The sequence below is a fragment of the Bison bison genome, unplaced genomic scaffold (genome assembly GCF_000754665.1).
Source record: "Bison bison bison isolate TAMUID 2011002044 unplaced genomic scaffold, Bison_UMD1.0 scf7180017864474, whole genome shotgun sequence".
NCBI lineage: Eukaryota > Metazoa > Chordata > Mammalia > Artiodactyla > Bovidae > Bison > Bison bison.
Genome location: NW_011495035.1, coordinates 9416636 through 9436721, shown reverse-complemented (window position 1 = coordinate 9436721; position 20086 = coordinate 9416636). Strand labels below are relative to the sequence as shown.

The 20086-nt window shown below is 42.1% G+C and overlaps 1 protein-coding gene across 3 annotated transcripts in view; it reads right to left on the bottom strand.

Moving 5' to 3' along the window:
- Positions 1-10145: 10145 nt before the first annotated feature.
- The window catches only part of CNTN4 (contactin 4), a 999337-nt gene continuing 989396 nt past the window's right edge, over positions 10146-20086 (bottom strand). For all 3 annotated transcript variants that reach the window (XM_010862023.1, XM_010862025.1, XM_010862024.1), the window contains 2 exons: positions 14926-15094; positions 10146-11992 (listed from right to left, as the gene is read on the bottom strand). In XM_010862023.1, coding sequence (XP_010860325.1) covers positions 11892-11992; positions 14926-15094 — 270 coding nt within the window. In that variant the 3' untranslated portion in view covers positions 10146-11891. The remainder of the gene's footprint in view (positions 11993-14925; positions 15095-20086) is intronic.

The following is a 20086-nucleotide window of genomic DNA, read 5'->3' as shown; positions in this document are numbered from 1 at the left end:
ATGACAAATGCTGGACTGGAAGAAGCACAACTGGAATCAAGATTTCTGGGAGAAATATCAATCACCTCAGATATGCAGATGACACCACTCTTATGGCAGAAAGTGAAGAGGAACTAAAAAGCCTCTTGATGAAGGTGAAAGTACAGAGTGAAAAAGTTGGCTTAAAGCTCAACATTCAGAAAACAAAGATCATGGCATCCGGTCCCATCACTTCATGGGAAATAGATGGGCAAACAGTGGAAACAGTGTCAGACTTTATTTTTTTGGCTCCAAAATCACTGCAGATGGTGACTGCAGCCATGAAATTAAAAGACACTTATTCCTTGGAAGGAAAATTATGAGCAGCAGCAGATAGCATATTCCAAAGCAGAGACATTACTTTGCCAACAAAGGTTCGTCTAGTCAAGGCTATGGTTTTTCCTGTGGTCATGTATGGATGTGAGAGTTGGACTGTGAAGAAGGCTGAACGCCGAAGAATTGATGCTTTTGAACTGTGGTGTTGGAGAAGACTCTTGAGAATCCCTTGGACTGCAAGGAGATCCAACCAGTCCATTCTTAAGGAGATCAGCCCTGGGATTTCTTTGGAAGGAATGATGCTAAAGCTGAAACTCCAGTAGTTTGGCCACCTCATGCAAAGAGTTGACTCATTGGAAAAGACTCTGATGCTGGGAGGGATTGGGGGCAGGAGGAAAAGGGGACGTCAGAGGATGAGATGGCTGGATGGCATCACTGACTCGATGGACGCGAGTCTGGGTGAACTCCGGGAGTTGATGATGGACAGGGAGGCCTGGCGTGCTGCGATGTATGTGGTTGCAAAGAGTTGGACACGACTGAGTGACTGAACTGAACTGAACTGAGCCTGTATCACCGTCTGATATCAGGGTATGAGTGGCTGGGGTAGCAGAGAGTAGACCATGTGTCTCCACAGTGGGTTTGACCCTTCCTCCTCCAGCTTGTGGAACTCACACTCAGTCTTTGGGGACCTGTACCCCTCTTCCCTCTGCCAAGCCTTCAAAGGCAGATTTGGGTTGATCCTGTCTCTGGGGCTGCATTCTGGGTCTCAGCCCCTCTTTCAGAGTGATTGACAGTGGTCCCTAAGCTTTTTGGCACCAGAGACTGGTTTTGCGGAAGAACAATTTTTCCACAGATTGGGGCTGGGGATGGGGAGGGATAGTTTTAGGATGATTCAAGCACATAACACTCATTGTGCACTTTATTTATATTATTATTACATCAGCACCACCTTAGATCATTAGGAATTAGATCCCAGAGGTTGCGAACCCTTGCTATAGGATGTACCATCCAAGATGATGGGGCTCATATGAAATGTATTTTTTATCTGCAGCATCTGGGACAGTCCCTGACTCTTAGAAGGGTAAGTGTTTACTGGATCCTCTTAAGCCCTCTTGCCACCCTGGCACAGATCCTTGCAGATAGCTGGAACTAAATACTATTTGGCAGAGATCATCAAGGCCTAAAATAAAAGCATGGAGAAGAGACAGGTGTCTAATATGAACCTGATTGGAAATAACCAGGAGACCCGTGTGTGCCTGGCCACCTGGCTGATGTTGCCTGGGTCTCTCTCTGCTGACGATGTGGCTATGTTGTAATGTGTAAGTTGCCATAGAAAGGACTTGGGTTTTTAGTGGTGTGTTCTGTTTTTACTACCATGTCATGGCAAATCAGTGTGAGCACTTCACAGTAAACACCCTCATCAGCAGGTGGATTAGCCGTGGGCACTCATCTCTTTCTGTCAATTGCCAGGAGGGTGGACAGCTACCTTCCTCCCAAGAGGCTTTACAGTCACAGGCTCAGAACAAACAGTGGTTCTGCATGACAGCCTTTCCAATACGGATTTCAGCCCATCTCTTCAGTATTTGGGATGCACTGGGGAGACTGGAGGGGGAAGGGCAGTTTGCCAGCAGCTCGGCAACCTGGGCCTTATTGAAATGCCTCAAGGACTGCTGCTATTGATGCAGCCTGGGGAGGAACTCTGTGTGGGCAGAAAACATCCTGATTAAACATCCAAACGTTTTCACAGGGAGGCCTGTATGTGTCAGGTCCATCTGCTGGTGGAATTAATAAACCTTAGGTGCTAATTTGTTAAGGAAAAAAGTAGATATGTGGAAGTGAGAACAGAGAACCGAAAACAGTCTTTGATGGCACGAGTGAAGGTGGAAAATCTGATTAGAATAGGACTTCGTGTCAGCCCCAGGGTCTCCACCTGTTGCAGGTATTCCTGCTTTCACCGACAACAAACCACGTTCCAGAGTTCAAACTTTTCGAAAACCATTCCCTTTTAAAGACTGACCCTTATTTCTCCCGCCAGTATCCCTCTTTTTAAGGCAACAGATGTGAATGTAAACGCGGTTCAGAACGAGCAACCTGTAACTTAATTGATAGTGAATTGTCCATCTGCAAACTGAACACGAGCACATCTCATTTCCACCCCCAAATCTTGGCATTCTGTGTTCTCACCCTTGTCTGCATCATCTCTGAGCTAGGACCAACGCCGCAGCCTCTCAATATCCTGGCCTCCAGTACTGCCTTTCTTTGAAGCATCTAAGCAAAAGGGCATCTGCAGAGCTCAGCCCCCGTCCAAAACACTTAAATAACTCCAGCACCTTCAAGTTGAAGCTCCTTTTAAAACAAAGCCCCCTCTGACTTGGCTCCTCCATCATCTCTCCACCCACATCACCAGGGAGCACCCCTCTATCACAAGCACCATGTCCCTCAAATACCTCCGAGCGTCCGCCAAAGCTTTCTCTCACAGAAAAGCCTTTTCCATTACGCCCCCCCGCCCCCACCCATCTTGTTGACAGTTTATTTTCTAAGTTTCGGCTCTTTGCCACCAGGAAGTCTCTGTTCCCCAGGTACCTTCTGTTGGATGCTACTTTTATCACTTATATTATTTAAACTTCTCCTGTCTCGTTTAAAGTCGAAACATGCCGAGGTTGAGAACACGGCCCTGTTTATCACCGTGTGCCTAACAGCAGGGTAGGAACTGGCAGAACTTAGACAATGAAAAAAGAAAGGTAGTTTCTTAAGCGTAATCCGGAAGAGAAAACTATATTCACATCAGACCAAACGAACCAAACTCAAAGCAGCAGACTCACTTTATTAAAGCTGCGTGGGGACGGGAGAAATTAAATCATCTCTAGATATTAATAAAGAAGTAACCACCTCCTCAGCGGTCCAGTGGTTAAGAGTCCAGCCAATGCAAGCCACACAGGCTCCATTCCTGCTTCGGGAATATTCCACATGCCTTGGAGCAACTACTGAGCCGGGGCACTAGGGTCCGAGCCCCACAACCAGAGACGCCAGCGCGAGAGGCCCGCTAGCCGTAACTGCAGAAAGCGCCAGCAGCAACAGACCCAGCGAAGCCAAAAATAAAAACAATCTAATGAACGGGAAAAAAAAGAATAGGAACTCACAGTTGGCGTCACTCTCCCTTCAGGAACGCCTGCCCCAACCTCGTGGGCCTACCTTCACCTGGGCAGCTTGAGCCCCTGCTGAGAACCGAGCTTCCGGGAGCCAGTACCACCCCTTCGGCTCACGTGACCCATGTGCCTTATTTTAATGTTCCAATGGCCTCTTTTCCCCATAAAGGTGGGTTATCAGTTTTGTTTCATTTATTAAAATAAAAACCCAAGATTTGCCCCTGCTAGGTGATAAAAATGAATGAAAATGCATCAGCCTGAGGGAAAACTGTGAGAAAGAAATCAACACTTAAGTCACTGACGTCACAGTTCAGAGGTCAGCCAGATTCTTCTTAAAGAGCTGGATCCTTAGACCTTTTCAGCTGTGAGAGCCAGTAGCTCTAGTTCCTTGGACACACACATACTATCCTCGGTTAAGGGGTCAGGGACTTCAACAAACCAACAGAACTTTAAACAGCAAAGCTTGTGCTTCCACCCTCAGTGACATCACCCTTCAAAGAATTGATCACACTCAGCAAGACCCTGGAATTTTGCACTAGGAATGAATTACCTCAATAAGCAGACGACTTTCCTGCATAAGCTTGCCAGATATAGCAAGAAAAAAGAAGAGGCCCAGTTAACTTTGAATTGCCAATAAATATTGCAAAAACAACTCTGAGACACTGGAAGCCAAGTAAAACAAACAAGCAAAGAGACCATTTGTAGGTGAAGAAATCCAAGAAATAGAGGGAGACCACCGTGGAGCAGAAAACTCACCATATCTTAGCTGCATGAGCTCTCCTTGCAGAAACCCTATGCTGCTGCTGAAGCTTTCTCCAACGGAAAAGCCTTTTCAATTCTTCCCCCATCTCGTTGACAATTTATTTTCTAAGCCTTGGCTCTTGCCACCAGGAAGTCTGTGTTCCCCGGTTACTTTCTGTTGGATGCTACTTTAATCACTTATTATATTATTTAAACTTTTCCTGTCTCATTTAAAGTTAAAACTCTGAGGTTGAGAACAGCAGGGTAGAAACTGATTGAACTTAGACAATGAAAAGGAAAGGCAGTTTCTCAAGCGTAAGCCAGAACAGAAACTATATTCATCTCAGGCCAAACAAACCAAATTGAACCCTGCCCGTCCGTGCCCAGGTCACCTTTCAACAACCTGTGTACAACTTCCTGGGAAGCTCACTACCCTTCTTGTTGGGAAGCAGTATCTGTATCTATCTAGCTATCGGGCTATTTACCTGTCAACCTATTGGTATAAATATCTAATGGTTTAGAATAAGGCTTAGAGTCATAAGTGACCAGCATCTGAATTCCTGGCCTCCCCAGTCAGCTGTGTGACCTGGAACAAACCTATGAACCTCTCAGCCTTGGTCCCTCCTGTACCAAATAGGAATAATACATGGTAACTACAGGTTTGCAGAGACTGGCACATGCTTAAAGCATTATTGTTGTCAGCTATTAAAATTACCAATGCATTTCTCTGTGATATTGTGACAAAACACTGTGACTGGTCCCCTGGCTTCCCCACCCAGTCTAACTCCAAATGAGGAGATTTCACACCAGCCTCAGAGTCTCTATCTCCTTCATCCTGTGGCCCTTGTGGGGTCTCTCTTCCTGACCCCCTGCTGCTCCTCTGTGCCTAGAACAGGGCCTGGTACACAGATGGCACAGGTTCCTCTGAATGGCTGTCCTGGGCCTGGTCGGATAAAGAACCCCTCCACCTCCCAACCTCAACCTCAGACATCTCCCCTCCCACCTCGCCACTGTCTTCTCACCAACTCAGTGTCCTGGCTGCCTTTTGGTTGAATTTAACAGACCAGCTTCTTACCCTCTCTTGTCTTTCCTCTGAGTAAATCGTTATTTCTAGGTTTTGAAATGCACAGAATTAAGAGTTCTAAATTCTTTTGTTTTTTATTATTACTTTTTGGCCATCCCGCATGGCATGTGGGCTCTTAGTTCTCCAACCAGGAATTGAACCAGTGCCCCCTGCTCTGAAAGCACAAAATCTTAACCACTGGACCACCAGAGAAGTCCTGAGAGTACTAAATTCTTGTCCCAACTTTCTAATTGTCTGTCTTACCATGGACTTACCATGTCACCTCTTTCCCTCCATTACATAAATACAAAGGGATAAAACCTGCATATCCTGCTTCTTAGTGTGAAGAGCACTTTGAAGATTATTTTTAAAAATTCAAATGCAAGTCATTACACTTTGTTAGTTAAAATCCTAAGGTATATACATTTCCTGGAATGGTTTGTGTGATTCCTAACAATCGGTAAGAATATATAGAAAAAGTCCAATTTTCAGAGATTGGGGAATAAAAGGATGGTAGCTGATTTTGTCTAAATTGTGAGCTCTGTTGAGTGTCGTGGTTTACACGTGGGTTGTGGAATTGGAACATTTAGTCTGTATGGCCCATTCGGCATGAGGGGAAAGGGGACTCCTTTTGGAATAAGCAGCCTGACTACAGATGGTGATCAGGAGGGCAGAGCCTGGTGATGTCACCCCAAATGCTGCCCTAGGCTCTCCACCCTCCAGCTTTGTCAGGGTCAGAGATGGGGGTGGCGGGTAGGATAAAGGCCTGGCACTTTGGGACAGCAGTCAAGAATCACAGCCAAACTTTAAGCCTGGGCTATGCTCTGATTATTTAAATACCACATCGTATGTACTGTATAGCACAGGGAACTCTACTCAATGCTCTGTAGTTACCTAAATGGGAAGAAGTTCCCTAAAAGTGGGAATATATGTATACATATGGCTGATTCACTTTGTTGTACAGTACAAACTAACATAACACTGTAAAGCAACTATACTCCCATAAAAATTAATTTTTAAAAAGATACTTAGAATGCAAATCTATAGGCATTGCATGTAGTCTCACGAGGCCCTATTTTGATTAATAATATGCTTGGGGGTTTCTGAAGTCACTTTTGTAAGTATGATCTGCTAACAATAAAACTAAAAGCTGAAAATGGTTCAAGAAAAAGTGACACCATGTAATGAACTGATACATATGTGTGAGTACTCATGATGTGCTGGAATCAGAGAAATGAAAGGTCAATGCCAGAGAGGGAAACTGAGGGAGGATTTGGCATCTGACTGAGAACCCTACTGCCTGACTTATTTTATTAACATAATTACACAGTTTTATTTTATTAATTGTATTATTGAAAGTATTAAATATTCAAATTTATACTAAGAATTGAAAATATTTAGGAAAAAAGTGATAATGAAAGAAACAAATTTAAGAAAAAAAGTGAACTCTCAGGTGAGTTCAACACTCATTCTGGTTAGGGACTGCACCAGGGAAGGCATTGGTTAGGGAATGCACCCACATTCTTTGTCCGTTTTATGATGACCATCTCAAGTGACTTGGGAGAAAGAACAATGACTTACTTATTTACAGAACAATTTGCTAGTATTTGGAGAGCTGTGATTCTAGAACTTTACAAATGTTATCCTGTCAAATAAGTGGCAATTGTCTGAATGCACCCCTGGTGATCAGACTCCAGAATTCATATTCTTAGACACTGTACTAGGCTGCCTAGGTAAGGCCGCAGTGTCTGTCGTTTTTTCGTAGAACACTTTGGGGGTAGATCCAGAGATTGAATAAAAGTATTTGATTTTAAAAGGCTTTTTCCCGAAATCATTATGGTTGGCCAGAGAATTCTTCTAATTGTCATAAAGGAAAATATAGCCAACTCTTAAACTACAATGAGATACTACCTCACACCAGTCAAAATGACTATCATCAAAAAGCGTATAAACAATAAATGCTGGATAGAGTGTGGAGAAAAGGGAACCCTCCTACACTGTTGGTGGGAATGTAAACTGGTACAACTACTATGGAGAACAGCATGGAGGTTCCTTAAAAAAACTAAAAATAGAGCTGCCATATGATCCAGCAATCCCACTCCTGGGCATATATCTGGAGAAAACCATTGTTGGAAAGGATACATACACCCCAATGCTCATCACAGCACTGTTTACAATAGGCAAGACATGGAGACAACTTGAATGTCCATTATCAGAGGACTGGATAAAGAAGGTGTGGTATATATATACACAATGGAATATTATTCATCCATTAAAAAGAATGATAGAATGCCATTTGCAGAAACATGGATGTACCTGAAGATTATTATACTAAGGGAAGTAAGTCAGAGAAAGTCAAATATCTTATGATATTGCTTATATGCTGAATCTAGAAAAATGATACAAATGAACTTATTTACAAAACAGAAACACAGACTTAGAGAACCAACTTATGTGTTGAAAGTGTTGGGGTCGGGGGAGGGATAGATTGAGTTTGGGATTGACATGCATATACTGCTATATTTAAAATGGATAACTGACAAGGACCTACTGTTTAGCACAGGGAACTCAGCTCAGTATTCTGTAATAACCTAAATGGATAAAAATTTTGAAAAAGAACAGATAATTGGATGGATATAACTGAATCACTTTGTTATACACCTGTAGCTAACACATTGTTAATCAACTATACTCCAATATAAAATGAAAATTAAAAGAGGAAATATATCCAATTCTTGATTATCTATGTTAATGGAGGTGAACAGCAGCATTGATAATCCAATATAGTTTGCAAAAATCACCTGGTGGTTGATTACATTACATTGCTTTAAAAATTACATGACATTTTAAAAGCTAATTATTACTATTTATGGACTTTTTAGAATTCAACATTTCTGGAGCATATTTGCTGTAGGGTATGGGTGGTGGGAGAGACTGGGAAAAGATTCATCAGGATTGACTGTCGCTTCCCAGATGTAAATAACCAAACATTTGAAGGGAGGAATAACTCAATCATTCTATCTTAAGATAAAAGCTTAAGGCAGCTCCCATCTCACAGGTTGGAAGAGATGCAAGCTCACCTGAGGATGAAATTTATCATCCACGTCTTCCGCCCCCGTGGAAAGATGCTGTTTCATACTCAGGTTTTGTGAGCTGTATAAAAACTCTGGAATGCTGAGAGAATCCAACTATCTGGCAAAATAGAATCTTCTTTTGTACAGTTAAATCACAGGTGAACCACCCATACACAAAATGAACATCAGAATAAGTGCTAGAAAAGATGAAATAACCAAAGCAAATATTCCTTTTTCTAGTGCTTCTCCTAGTCACTGTGCAACAACCCCAAGCAGCAATGCATTTCCCCGCACATATTAATTGGGACTAGGGCCTGGGGAATCTCGCATGGATGGCTAAGCATAGATAGTGTGCTATTTAGACATTCCCAGCATTTATTTTCCAATCTTCTAGAAACATCATCTCAATTCTCCTTTAACAAACTGTCTCTCCCCTATGAGTACATGATCAAGGTGCTCTTGTGGCTAACAAATTGATCAGACTCTTCTAGGAATTTGGATATTGAACAGAGTGGCTTTGAAATCAGAAACAGAGCTAATTCAACCCAAAACAGCTCCCCCAAAAGACTGCAAATTTCCTGCAGGTTCACCCCCGGGGTGGCCTGCTCCTTAGTCTCACCAAGGCTTGGGCATTCAGTGTCTCCATGGCTCAGGTGATCTGACCTGCGTCATTCCTTTATGTTTGCTCAGGTAAGCCAGAGTTGTTTCTGTTGCTTGCAGGCAGTGAGCCTAACCTGCAACAACCATGAAAACCAACAAATAAGACACGTTTGGGTGAAGGTGCCTATGGGGCACTTTTAAAAAAATACCTTGAGCTTGGTCAGACTCAGCTAATCCAGGGCCTTATTTATCAGATGATTAAGCTGAGAGAGTCAAGGACTTTTTCCAAGGTTTCAAATCAGAAGCCAGGCCTTCTGACACTTTCCACCACCTTGCAAAACAGTTACAGTCTCCTCTGATTGGTTTGCTGGGGCACACAGGCGGGCAACTGATGCAAAATGCTACTTCAAAGACCCCTTCAATCAATTAATCAATGATTATTTATTGCAAGGCACTGTGCTAGGCACTATGGAGAGTACATGGAAGATAAGACCAAAGTCCCTGCCCTCAAGGAGCTTACAATCTAGTTGGGAAGACAAGGCATACATACAAGGAAAATTAAGTAACAATACAGGAGTTGAGTTAAAATGCAAGATAACAGTACAAGAGACTTCCAAAAGTAGTACCTGATTAAATTACTAAGTGAGGGGTATTGACAGGGCTTGCAGCTCATTCAGAGGAAGGAGGTCAGCGAGGGTTGGAAGGCTTCACAGACAAGCTGGGGCTGGAGCTACCCTAGAACAGTCAAGATCGGGGATTAAAGAAGAGTGGGGGTATTTCAAGAAGGGGCAGCCAGATGCCCAAAAGGCACAGAGGTGAGACCAAAAGCAAGTGGTGTTCGGGGGCCAGTGAGGGCTCTGTGTGGCTGGGTATGGACTTAAATTGTTATCAGATTAACAAGGGCCTCAGGTTTAGATTTTATCCTTTTAGCAATGGGGTTGGAAGAAACCTTAAAACAACAGATATCCTTAGATTAAGTGTAGAAAAGACTGAGTTAATCCAGAGGATCTACTCACGTTTGATCTTCAGGAGATTTATTTGTGGATTTTTGACCCTCTCTACTTCCAAAGAGGACCTGCAATGGTGTTTTCTCTGGGTCTTCTAGGTAGGGATCGTGGCCAGAGACTTTTGAGTCCCTCTAGGATCTTAAATTATAACTAGCACAAGGGTGAGTGAACAGATTCCCTGACAGGCAGGCAGGAAAAATGCTCCCAAAAGACAAGTATCTTTACAAATGACAGAATATTTATTAACAATACCTTTAAAAAAAGATTACATATGCTAGATCACTGGTAAATATCATTAACACTGGGGTTGGGAACTAGCTGGGGTGTTATTTTTTTTTTCATTCATTTTATTATTTTGTTGATTTTTTTGTGTGTGTGATTTTAAATTTTGTCTTATTTCAACATAGAAGTAACCATATCAAACTAAGAAAGGAACACAGTTTGAAATACTGACAATATATTTTTTCCCAGTTACCACCCTAGTTTTTACACAAGTGGAATCCTGATTATGACTTTATTGGATAAATATAGCTAGAAGGTTGAAAAGTTAACTTATACTCTTTGTAAGCAAAAATGACAAATTACAGGCAAAATTTGAGCTCTCTGAGAAAGAAGAAAAGGTGCGGTGTGTTTACAAGTGAAAATTTTTATAGAAAATTTCATTGCATTTTATTTGCACTGTTCCACTAGTGTCAGCTTACAAAACCTCCCCCGTTATAACAAATAGTTCTTTTCATAAGAATACGGTTTTGTTGATATTGTCATTTTCCAATGTGTGATTTTAAGACGTAGAAGATAAAGCTTATAAAGCAACAAGGCTACCAACTGCAAAACAGGAGAATCATCGAGATACCATACAGTTGTACTAAAGATCTCTTATAGAGTCATGAAAAAAATTCTTTGTGGCAACTATTTGCTGAAATAGGAGAAATCTGCCAGACTCCTTACATAATTCTGATTTAAAAGAAGGGCTCTATCATTAAAGAGATACACATATTATCTATAAGAGATTTTGTAAAGAAGTTATGAATCCATTGACAGAGAATTACTCTTTTCTTTGTTAAATGTACATTCAAAACAGATACATTTAAAGATAGTAAAATTATTCTTTATCCTTTGAAAGACGTGGTTGACTATAGTAACTTTTGGTCTATGTTACTACAGGATATGTAACTTCCAGTGTCATGGCTAAGATAATGCTACTACAAAGACAAGGCTAACTTAGTCGAGGGAAAAGAAAGTCTTACCGTACGATGCTAAATTCAGGGGTGGGAGTACTGCTCAAGGTACCTCTCGGGCAGTTAGTTTAGGTTTTGAGATTGCGGCCATTCCTGAAATCATCTCAAGTTGTGTGGAACAACAAAATTCACAACAGGGCTGGAAAACATATTGTACAATGGCTAAACAACTTGATTCAGTGCATCAGACATCCCGTGAGTCATTCCTACACAGCGGCCTTAAGTCACAGACAATCCTTCAGCTGCGCTGCGTCTAGACCCTTGTAGAACCATACAAGGAATCTGCGATGTATTGACCAGGGTGAGTTTCCAACTCTGTCTTTAAAGGAAATACTTTCAAATAATAATCACATGATTGTGTTGCCCATAGCATTTTACAGCAGAGGAAAAAAATTAATATCTACATTTCATGTTGACTTTAAAAAATCCTATAAAACACTAAATATATAATAAAAAATATGCATATAAGGACATATGTAAACTGCTTTGGTAACATCATATTACAGATGTCTTCAGTGCATTGCAGAGTTTCCAAAGAAACTTCAGACAAAGCTAGATTTGCTTTGAGGAAGTACTGTAGAATGCCATTCCTAAAGAAGCAAAAAACATTTTTTTTTCCAGTAATAAGATGTACTTGAACAACAATATTACTTAGTACTGGGCGTCTTCAAAACAACTAGCTAAATGTTGCTTATATTATAAAGAGAAAGTCCTTCGGAGAACTGTTGTCATAAACTGGACCTTGCTGTGAGGGAGATCATGATGGTACTGATGGCCGACAGCGTGCATGCATTTGAAGTGGACGGCCCGGCTCCTCTTGCATAGGCATCTGCAGAGAGAAGACATTCACTCAGTATCCACTCACCCTGGCAACAAAGGGAGGCAGGACATAGGGCTCTTGGAAATGGAAGAACTGTCTCAAGTCTATTGGAAATGACCATCTCTCTCTCTTTTTTTTTTTTATTTTTAGCCTTTTTCTTTTTGGGGTATAGCCAATTTTAAACTTTTTCTTTTATATTGGGGTATAGCCAATTATGGGCTTTCCAGGTGGCACTAGTGGCAAAGAAGTCACCTGCCGATGTAAGAGACATGGGTCCGATCCCTGGGTTGGGAAGATCCCCTGGAGGAGGGCATGGCAACCCACTCCAGTATTCTTGCCTGGAGAATCCCACGGATAGAGGAGCCTGGCGGGCTACAGTCTATGGACTCACAAAGAGCCGGACACAACCGAAGCGACTAAGCCCAAGCCAATTAACAATACTGTGATAGTTTCCAGTGAACGATGAAGGGACTCAGCCATACATACAGATGTGTCCATCCTCCCCCAAACTCCCCTCCCATCCAGGCTGCCACATAACATTGATCCCTGTGCTAGACAGTGGACCTTGCTGGTTATCTATTTTAAATACAGCAGTGTATACAGGCAACCATAAATTTGTTCTCTAAGTCTGTGAGTCTCTTTCTGTTTTCTAAGTAAGCTCACTTGTATCAAGACCAACTCTTGTTGACTGTTTTAGTCTCTGTTCTATGACGCCCTAGCTATGAACTTGGGAGCAGGTGGTAGACATCTCTGGACCTCTATTTAAGCATTTGTTAAGGGAGGGTGTCCACATCTAACATGAGAAGAAACTTCAAAATAACTGCAAACACTACAGATAAATACTAGGATATCAATGATGCAGCAAAATAAACATTGATGTTCTCTTTCGAATTCAAGCTTTGTGCTGGGCACAGAGCCATATGACAATTCCTACAAAAACCCTGAGAGCCTCTGGTATGGTTATTACACAATTTAACAGATAAGGAAACTGGGGCCCAGAAAAGGAAGATAAGTCTAAGATTATCCACTTAGTAAAGACCTGAATTGGGATTCCAACACATATATATCTAAATATACCTATTTTTTCCCAACAAAATAATTTTTTAAAAACTTTTCCTTATATGTCTTATATTGTTTTCACAGTAAGAAGTTACCAACCGTCATTTGAGTTTTATCAAGATTGTAAGATCTCTAACCATCAAAATGGAAAATCTCTTGAGAAAGAGACCATGTTTTATTCATGGCTACAGCCTTATCATCTAATCATTATAACAATAAAATTGCTTCAAATATGTTTTTGTAATGAATTAAATCAAGAATTATCAATCTTAAAAAAACAGTTCTTGAAATGATAAGCAAGTATGAAGTCAGATTTTAAGAAGTGAGATAAATTAACCCCAAAACAAACTCCAATCTTGTGTTTTTTGTGGCCTGGAGATTACTTCCACATCTCACCATAAATTTGGTTCCTTTCAACAGAAGTTAGAGCCTCTTCTGAGATGTAGAAACCAATTCTCCCCAGTGTTTGCAAAGAAAAAAATGTGTTACTATTTGCATGCAAAAGAGGTGTAGTAAATATAAACCTCATCTGGAAGATGACAAATTACTCCTGAATCTGGAGCGTGTTCTTGGTGCAGCCTACATTTCCCACCAGAAGTCCTGTTCTATTCACTAGCAGTAACAAGTGCTTATTCAGAAGGGGGAAGTAATCAGTGAACATTTTCTTTTCTGATTTGAGGCATCCAAATTTGATAGATGCAGTTAAAACTGGTGGAGTGGATACTTTACTGTAACTGGATACAGCAAGGATACTAGACCCTTTCCTCATCCAACGAATAATAAAACAGATACTGAACAAAGGGACTGATGCTCAGGACTCTGTAGCAAGGATTGTCCATGATTTAAAATCTCCTATCTCCATCAATGACTTGAAAGTTCCTATCTCCAGCCTTCACTGAACCCCTTACCTCTTGACTAGTAAATCCAAAAGCCAATGAAAATCTACACTTAGATACCTAATGGCAATCTTCTTTGTTTTATTATTGTGGTAAGACACACTTAATGTAAAGGTTACCACTTTAACTATTTTAAGGTGTACAACTTCAGTGGCCTTAAGTTCAGTCCAATGTTGGGCAGCCAGGACCACGTCTAGTTCCAGAACCTTTTTATCATCTGAAATGGAAACCCAGTACCCCTTAAACCACAATGAACACCACTGGCCAGTCACTTTCAGTCACCGATCTGCCTCTATGGATTTTCCTATTTTGCCTTTAAAAAAAAATTCAAATAAAATCACACAACAAAAAATAATATGCTGTTGAGATAGTTGCAAACACAGTATCTGAAAAATAGATTGAATGTATTTGCCTAAAAAAAGAACACACACTTCAACAGTTTTGAAAACAAAGATATTCTTGACTATATGTAGACATGTGTGCTTATGTACATATGTTACATACACAAGTTCAAAATAAACAGTTTCAAGCTCAAAATATTTTCAGCCAAAGACATTAAATTATATTGTATCACTAGAGACAGGCTTCTAGAGCAATTTAAAGAACTCTTTTTTGCTTCTTCCTCCTAGGTCACACTTTTAACTTTCTAAGCTATAACGTGGGGGTTACTGTAGCTGTAAACCACCTGGGTCATATGGAAGATCCTGGGTGACTGATCTGTGGCCGCTTTAACCTGATTATTGATTGTCAAGTGATTAAATCCTTATTACGTAAGCCAAGACAAGTCAGACTGTCTTTTGCACAAAACTATCTGTGATCAGCAAATATCAGTTGTCTAAGGAAGGAGGATGTTATTGTCCATTTTTATCACGTCTTTTGTTTTTTCATGTTTAATTTCATCTGAGCTCTGGCTCACTGGGAGGCTTAAGCAATAAGGCAGACAGGGAGAAGGGAGGGGGAAAAAAAAAGAGAGACAGGCATTCTTACTTGATATCTTTGGAATTCGAATCTGTTCACTGCTGCTGCCATCTCCTCCATCACTGAATGGCTTAATTTCTATTATATAATCTTCGTCAAAAGGCAAAGAAAGCTCCACCGATGTTTTGTTTGTTTCAATGACAGATGTTCTGCTTTGTCTGCTCCATCTGTACAGGACCTGCCAATATGGGAAGAACAGGTGTCACCTGCTGTCCTCACAAAGGCCCCCCAGGATGCGGCATTCTCTTGTTTCCACCTCTGGGCACCAGTGAAATGTGGGGATGCTGCAGTTGTCAGGCTGCCCACATGCATTTGGAAGGCTCATTTACAGCAAGGGGCATGTCTGCAGCCGCCATTTATTTCATCACGAGGAAAGAGTTGACAGACAGGCTCACGTGGCATGGTAGCAGGGCTGGCACGAGCCTAATAGCATGCTGTGTGACCTCACATAACCTCTGGAGGCTCAGTTAAAACACCTGAATAGGTGGCTATACAGAGCTCAGTTACATAGAAGCGTCTTTGGCATCAGAATAGATTTGGCTGCTGTGTGACCTCGGTCCACTTACTTTCCCGCTCTGAGCCTCAATGCCCTCATCTGTAAAATGGGGACAATAATACTGACTTTCCTGGGAAGTCTTCAAGATTGCACAGGATTCAATAAAATAAAGGACTCAAAGAAAGCATGTAAGACTGGTATCTATGAAGTCTTAAAGGAAACAAGAGATACAAAGATAACTTGGCAAAGGTTAGAAGCAAAAATCAGGCATGATAAACTATCATTATCAATCCTTTGGAAAGAGGACATTTCAGCACAGGAAGAGCGTCTCTAAAAGGCAAGGGCAGAAATCCCCCTTTTTTCCCTCCCACTGGGAACCCTTTTAAAGCTACATAGAAAAGGGAGGATGTTATAGGACAATTACTGTCACTCTTGAAATGTCTGTAGCTCCTACAGAGTCACTCACACATCTTTGTTTACCACTTTGGCTTCTGCTGGGCCAGAGTCTAGGCTGGTAGTTTACAGGATGAGATGGCTAACTAGCTCCTTGGAAAATACACTCACCACATGGCATTGCCTACCTTGGTCATCAACAATCCCTATTAGCAACTAAAGATAAAGGCCCAGAGAGGTGTACCTGCCTTTCTGGATATAACAATTGTGATGAGAACTGTCCCACAAATGTTTTCTGTTTACTCTGAGCCAGACACTCTACTGGCACAGCTATGCTTAATGGTGACAGCATCTGACAAGACAGGCGCTATTATTTGTGTCCACAGAGGAGGACACTGAGGCCCAGGGATATTGCAGAGCTGGTGAGTGACAAGATGAGGGTTTCTAAGCCCATGCTCTTCAACCACTATAACTCATCATTTCTCTTGATATTAAAAAAAAAAAATAAGGCTGGGTGACATGAATGGTTCCAGGTCCTGGTTCTATGTTAGAAGCACTTAGGGAACCTGGAAAAATACCAATACTCTAGTCCAGTGATCTCCAATATTTTTGGCACCAGGACTGGCTTCATGGAAGACAGTTTTTCACAAATTAGGGGTGGAGGGAGGGTAGTTTCAGGATGATTCAAGTGTATTATATTTACTGTGCACTTTATTTCTATTATTGTTACATCAGCTCCACTTCAGATCATCAGGCATTAGAAAATGAGGTGCGGGAACCCTGCTATAGGCCACTGGTTCTCAACTAGGGTGGGGGGAGTGGAGGAGCAATTTTGTGCCCGGAGGGGGCATTTGGCAAATGTCTGCAGACATTTTTGGTTATCACAATGGCTGTTGCTAATGTTGTGAGTGCCTGGGTCCTCGTATAATACAGAGGGCAGTCCCCACAACGGAGAGTCATCCACCTTGAAGTGGCATCTGCGAGGAGGCTGAGGAATTCTGCTCCAGCCACACCCCAGACCTCCCATGTCAGACTCCAGAGAAGAAGGGTCCAGGCCATGGTATGTTTTTAAAAAGATCTTCAGATGTTCATTCAGGGAGTCATGAATGACATCAGGGTTCTCAAACCTAAGCTTGTATCAGAGTTGACTGGAGGGCCTCTTAAAGCATCTATCACTGGGCTCCACTTGAGTTTGTGACTTCATAGGTCTTAGTTGGGACTTGAAAAATCTGCATTTCTAACAAGTCCTCAGGTAATACCATTGCCTCTAGTCCGGGGGCCACACTTAGAGAACAATAAGACTAGCTCGTCTTTCCCTAAGACCCACTGCTGCCACTGTTTAGTCGCTAAGTCCTGTCCAACTCTTGCGAACATGTGGACTGTAGCCTGCCAGGCTCCTCTGTCCATGGGCTTTACCAAGCAAGAATACTGAAGTGGGCTGCCATTTCCTTTTCCATGGGATCTTCCCAACCCAGGGATCAAACCGGGGTCACCTGCTTGACAGGTGGATTCTTTACGTCTGAGCCACCTGGAAAGCCCCCTGAAACCCACCATGAATTCTAATTTGCTGAGGTCAGAGACATAGGGTCACTCTACTATTGCAAGAAAACCCAAACGCAAGAGAAATGCATCAAATTCCCTTAAAATGGTCTAGATCCCATTTGTTTCCTGGCATTTCATCACCTTTATTTATGTCTCTCTAATACAAGGTGGAAAACACAATTTCCTTAGGGTGGAAAGATTCATAAGCGTCCCTCTTCCTTCTCAGGAGTATCAGCTGTATCAAACTCAGCATCCACTCACTAATGATCAGGCTCAAATAAATCCTGAGGCGCATCCAGGACTGTCAGAGCATCTCATCACAGCCCTTCAGGAACATGGGCTGGCTGATGGGATGCAAGGGCACATCTGGCTTTGAGGAATAAATTGCTTCTTTGATTTACCTCTGGTCCTTGCCAGAGCACAGAGGATTCAACTAGTTTCAAATATAAATCCAAAAGAAACACTTACAGGAAAAAACAGCCCTTTTATCAGCACTGCTTCCTAGTCGTGTAACGTTGGGGGCTGAGCTGCGTGCATCTGTGCTAAGTTGCTTCATTCATGTCCAACTCTTTGCAACCCCATGGACGGTAGCCCACCAGGCTCCTCTGTCTTTGGGGATTCTCCAGGCAAGAATACTAGAGTGGGTTGCCTTCCTCCAGGGGATCTTCCGAACCCAGGGATCAAACCTGTGTCTCCTGTGGCTTCTGCATTGCAGGCGGATCCTTTACCACTGAGCCACTGGGGAAGCCCTGGGGGCTGCGGTGGAAGCTAAATAAAGGCCTGTAAAACCTTTATTTACACCACAATGAAGCTTATTTCAGCTTTAGTTCTGCTGATTGACCTTAGCCCAAGCTTAGTTCAGCTGATTGACTTAAAGGCAGTGCTTACATTTCCTATAATCCACGGTGGAAGACAAAGAGAAAGAGTAAATTCGTGGGAATAATGAAAATAGAATGAAACATTATTGAATGCTAATCATGAGTTTCAACATCATATACCTTGAGATAGGCACTATTAGTATTCTGATTTTCTTTTTTGGCCACTCTGCATGTAGGATCTTAGGATCTTAGTTACCTGACCAGGTACTGAACCTGCTCCCCCTGCACTGGAAGCGTGGAGTCTTAACTCCTGGATCATCATGGAAGTCCCTATTCTGATTTTAAAGATGAGGAGTCTGAGGCCTAGAGATGTTCAGCAATGTGCCCAAGGTCTTACAGCCAGTAAGTGGGGGACACAGGCAGGGTGGGTTCACAGCCTATATTCTTAACTGAGACCAGCTTGGCCACCACTGTGGACAAACAGCTTTCATTTTCTGGTCTCTGTTTCCATGAACACAAAACAAAGGGGGTTAGAGAGCAGAAAGCTCATGGCCCATAGGTCACATTTGGCTTGCACATTTTAACTATTTGGCCCTTGGTGGGTTTACTTTTTTTTAAAGTTAGATGTCACCATTTAAAAACCAAGAAACTATACATAATAAAATTTGGGGTTCTACTAAAACCTGGAAGATATGGCCGCATTGGTCTACATTCCTGTCTGGAAACAACTGGTTGGACCTTAGAAGTTACTACATTTTCTGGACCATCACAAAGTCTATAGGTACCATGGTCTCCAGCACGCCCTATTATGTCATGATGCTATGCGTCTACCTCAGGATCTTTGCACATCCTGGTCACTATTCTTGGAACACTCTCAGAGAGCTGCTTATCTCACTCCCTCCTTTTTTCATGGCTCAATTGAAATGTCACCTCTTGATAAAGGCTTTCCCTGGGCTTTATTTAAAATAACATCTTTCCTATCTATCCACTGTCTATTCCCCTCACTCTGAGTTATTTCTCTTGGTAGTACTTTATTGATCTATTTGTTTACTTCTGGCAGGCAAATCGGAGAAGGCAATAGCACCCCACTCCAGTACTCTTGCCTGGAAAATCCCATGGATGGAGGAGCCTGGTGGGCTGCAATCCATGGGGTCGCTAAGAGTCGGACACGACTGAGCGACTTCACTTTGACTTTTCACTTTCATGGCATTGGAGAAGGAAATGGCAACCCACTCCAGCGTTCTTGCCTGGAGAATCCCAGGGATGGAGGAGCCTGGTGGGCTGCCGTCTATGGGGTCACACAGAGTCAGACACGACTGAAGTGACTTAGCAGGCAGGCAAATAACTGAGGGGCTAAAAGGCGGGACTCTGGATCCATACTGCCTGTATTCCGAGTTCAGGTCTTCAATATACTGTGTTAATAACACTGTATCATGTACTTGGGTGTTGCTAAGAGAGTAGATCTCAATGTTCTCACCACAAACAAGAAATGGTAATTAAGTGATGGGATGGAGGCCTTAGCAAATGCTATGGTGGTGATCATATCACAATATATAAATGTATCAAATCAACACAATTTTACACAATATTTACACAATATTATATGTCAATCATGTCTCAATAAATTAGTGAAAAAAATACGAGCTATAGGAATAAGGCAAGTTACTAAACTCTGTGCCATGAGTTATTTATCCATAAAACTGAGGCTAATAACTGCACCTGCTTCATGGGTTATTACAAAGTTAGAAAGAATTAGACCAGTTCTTGGCACGTTGTCTCATTGGAAAAGACTCTGATGCTGGGAGGGATTGGGGACAGGAGGAGAAGGGGACGACAGAGGATGAGATGGCTGGTGGCATCACTGACTCAATGGACATGAGTCTGAGTGAACTCCGGGAGTTGGTGATGGACAGGGAGGCCT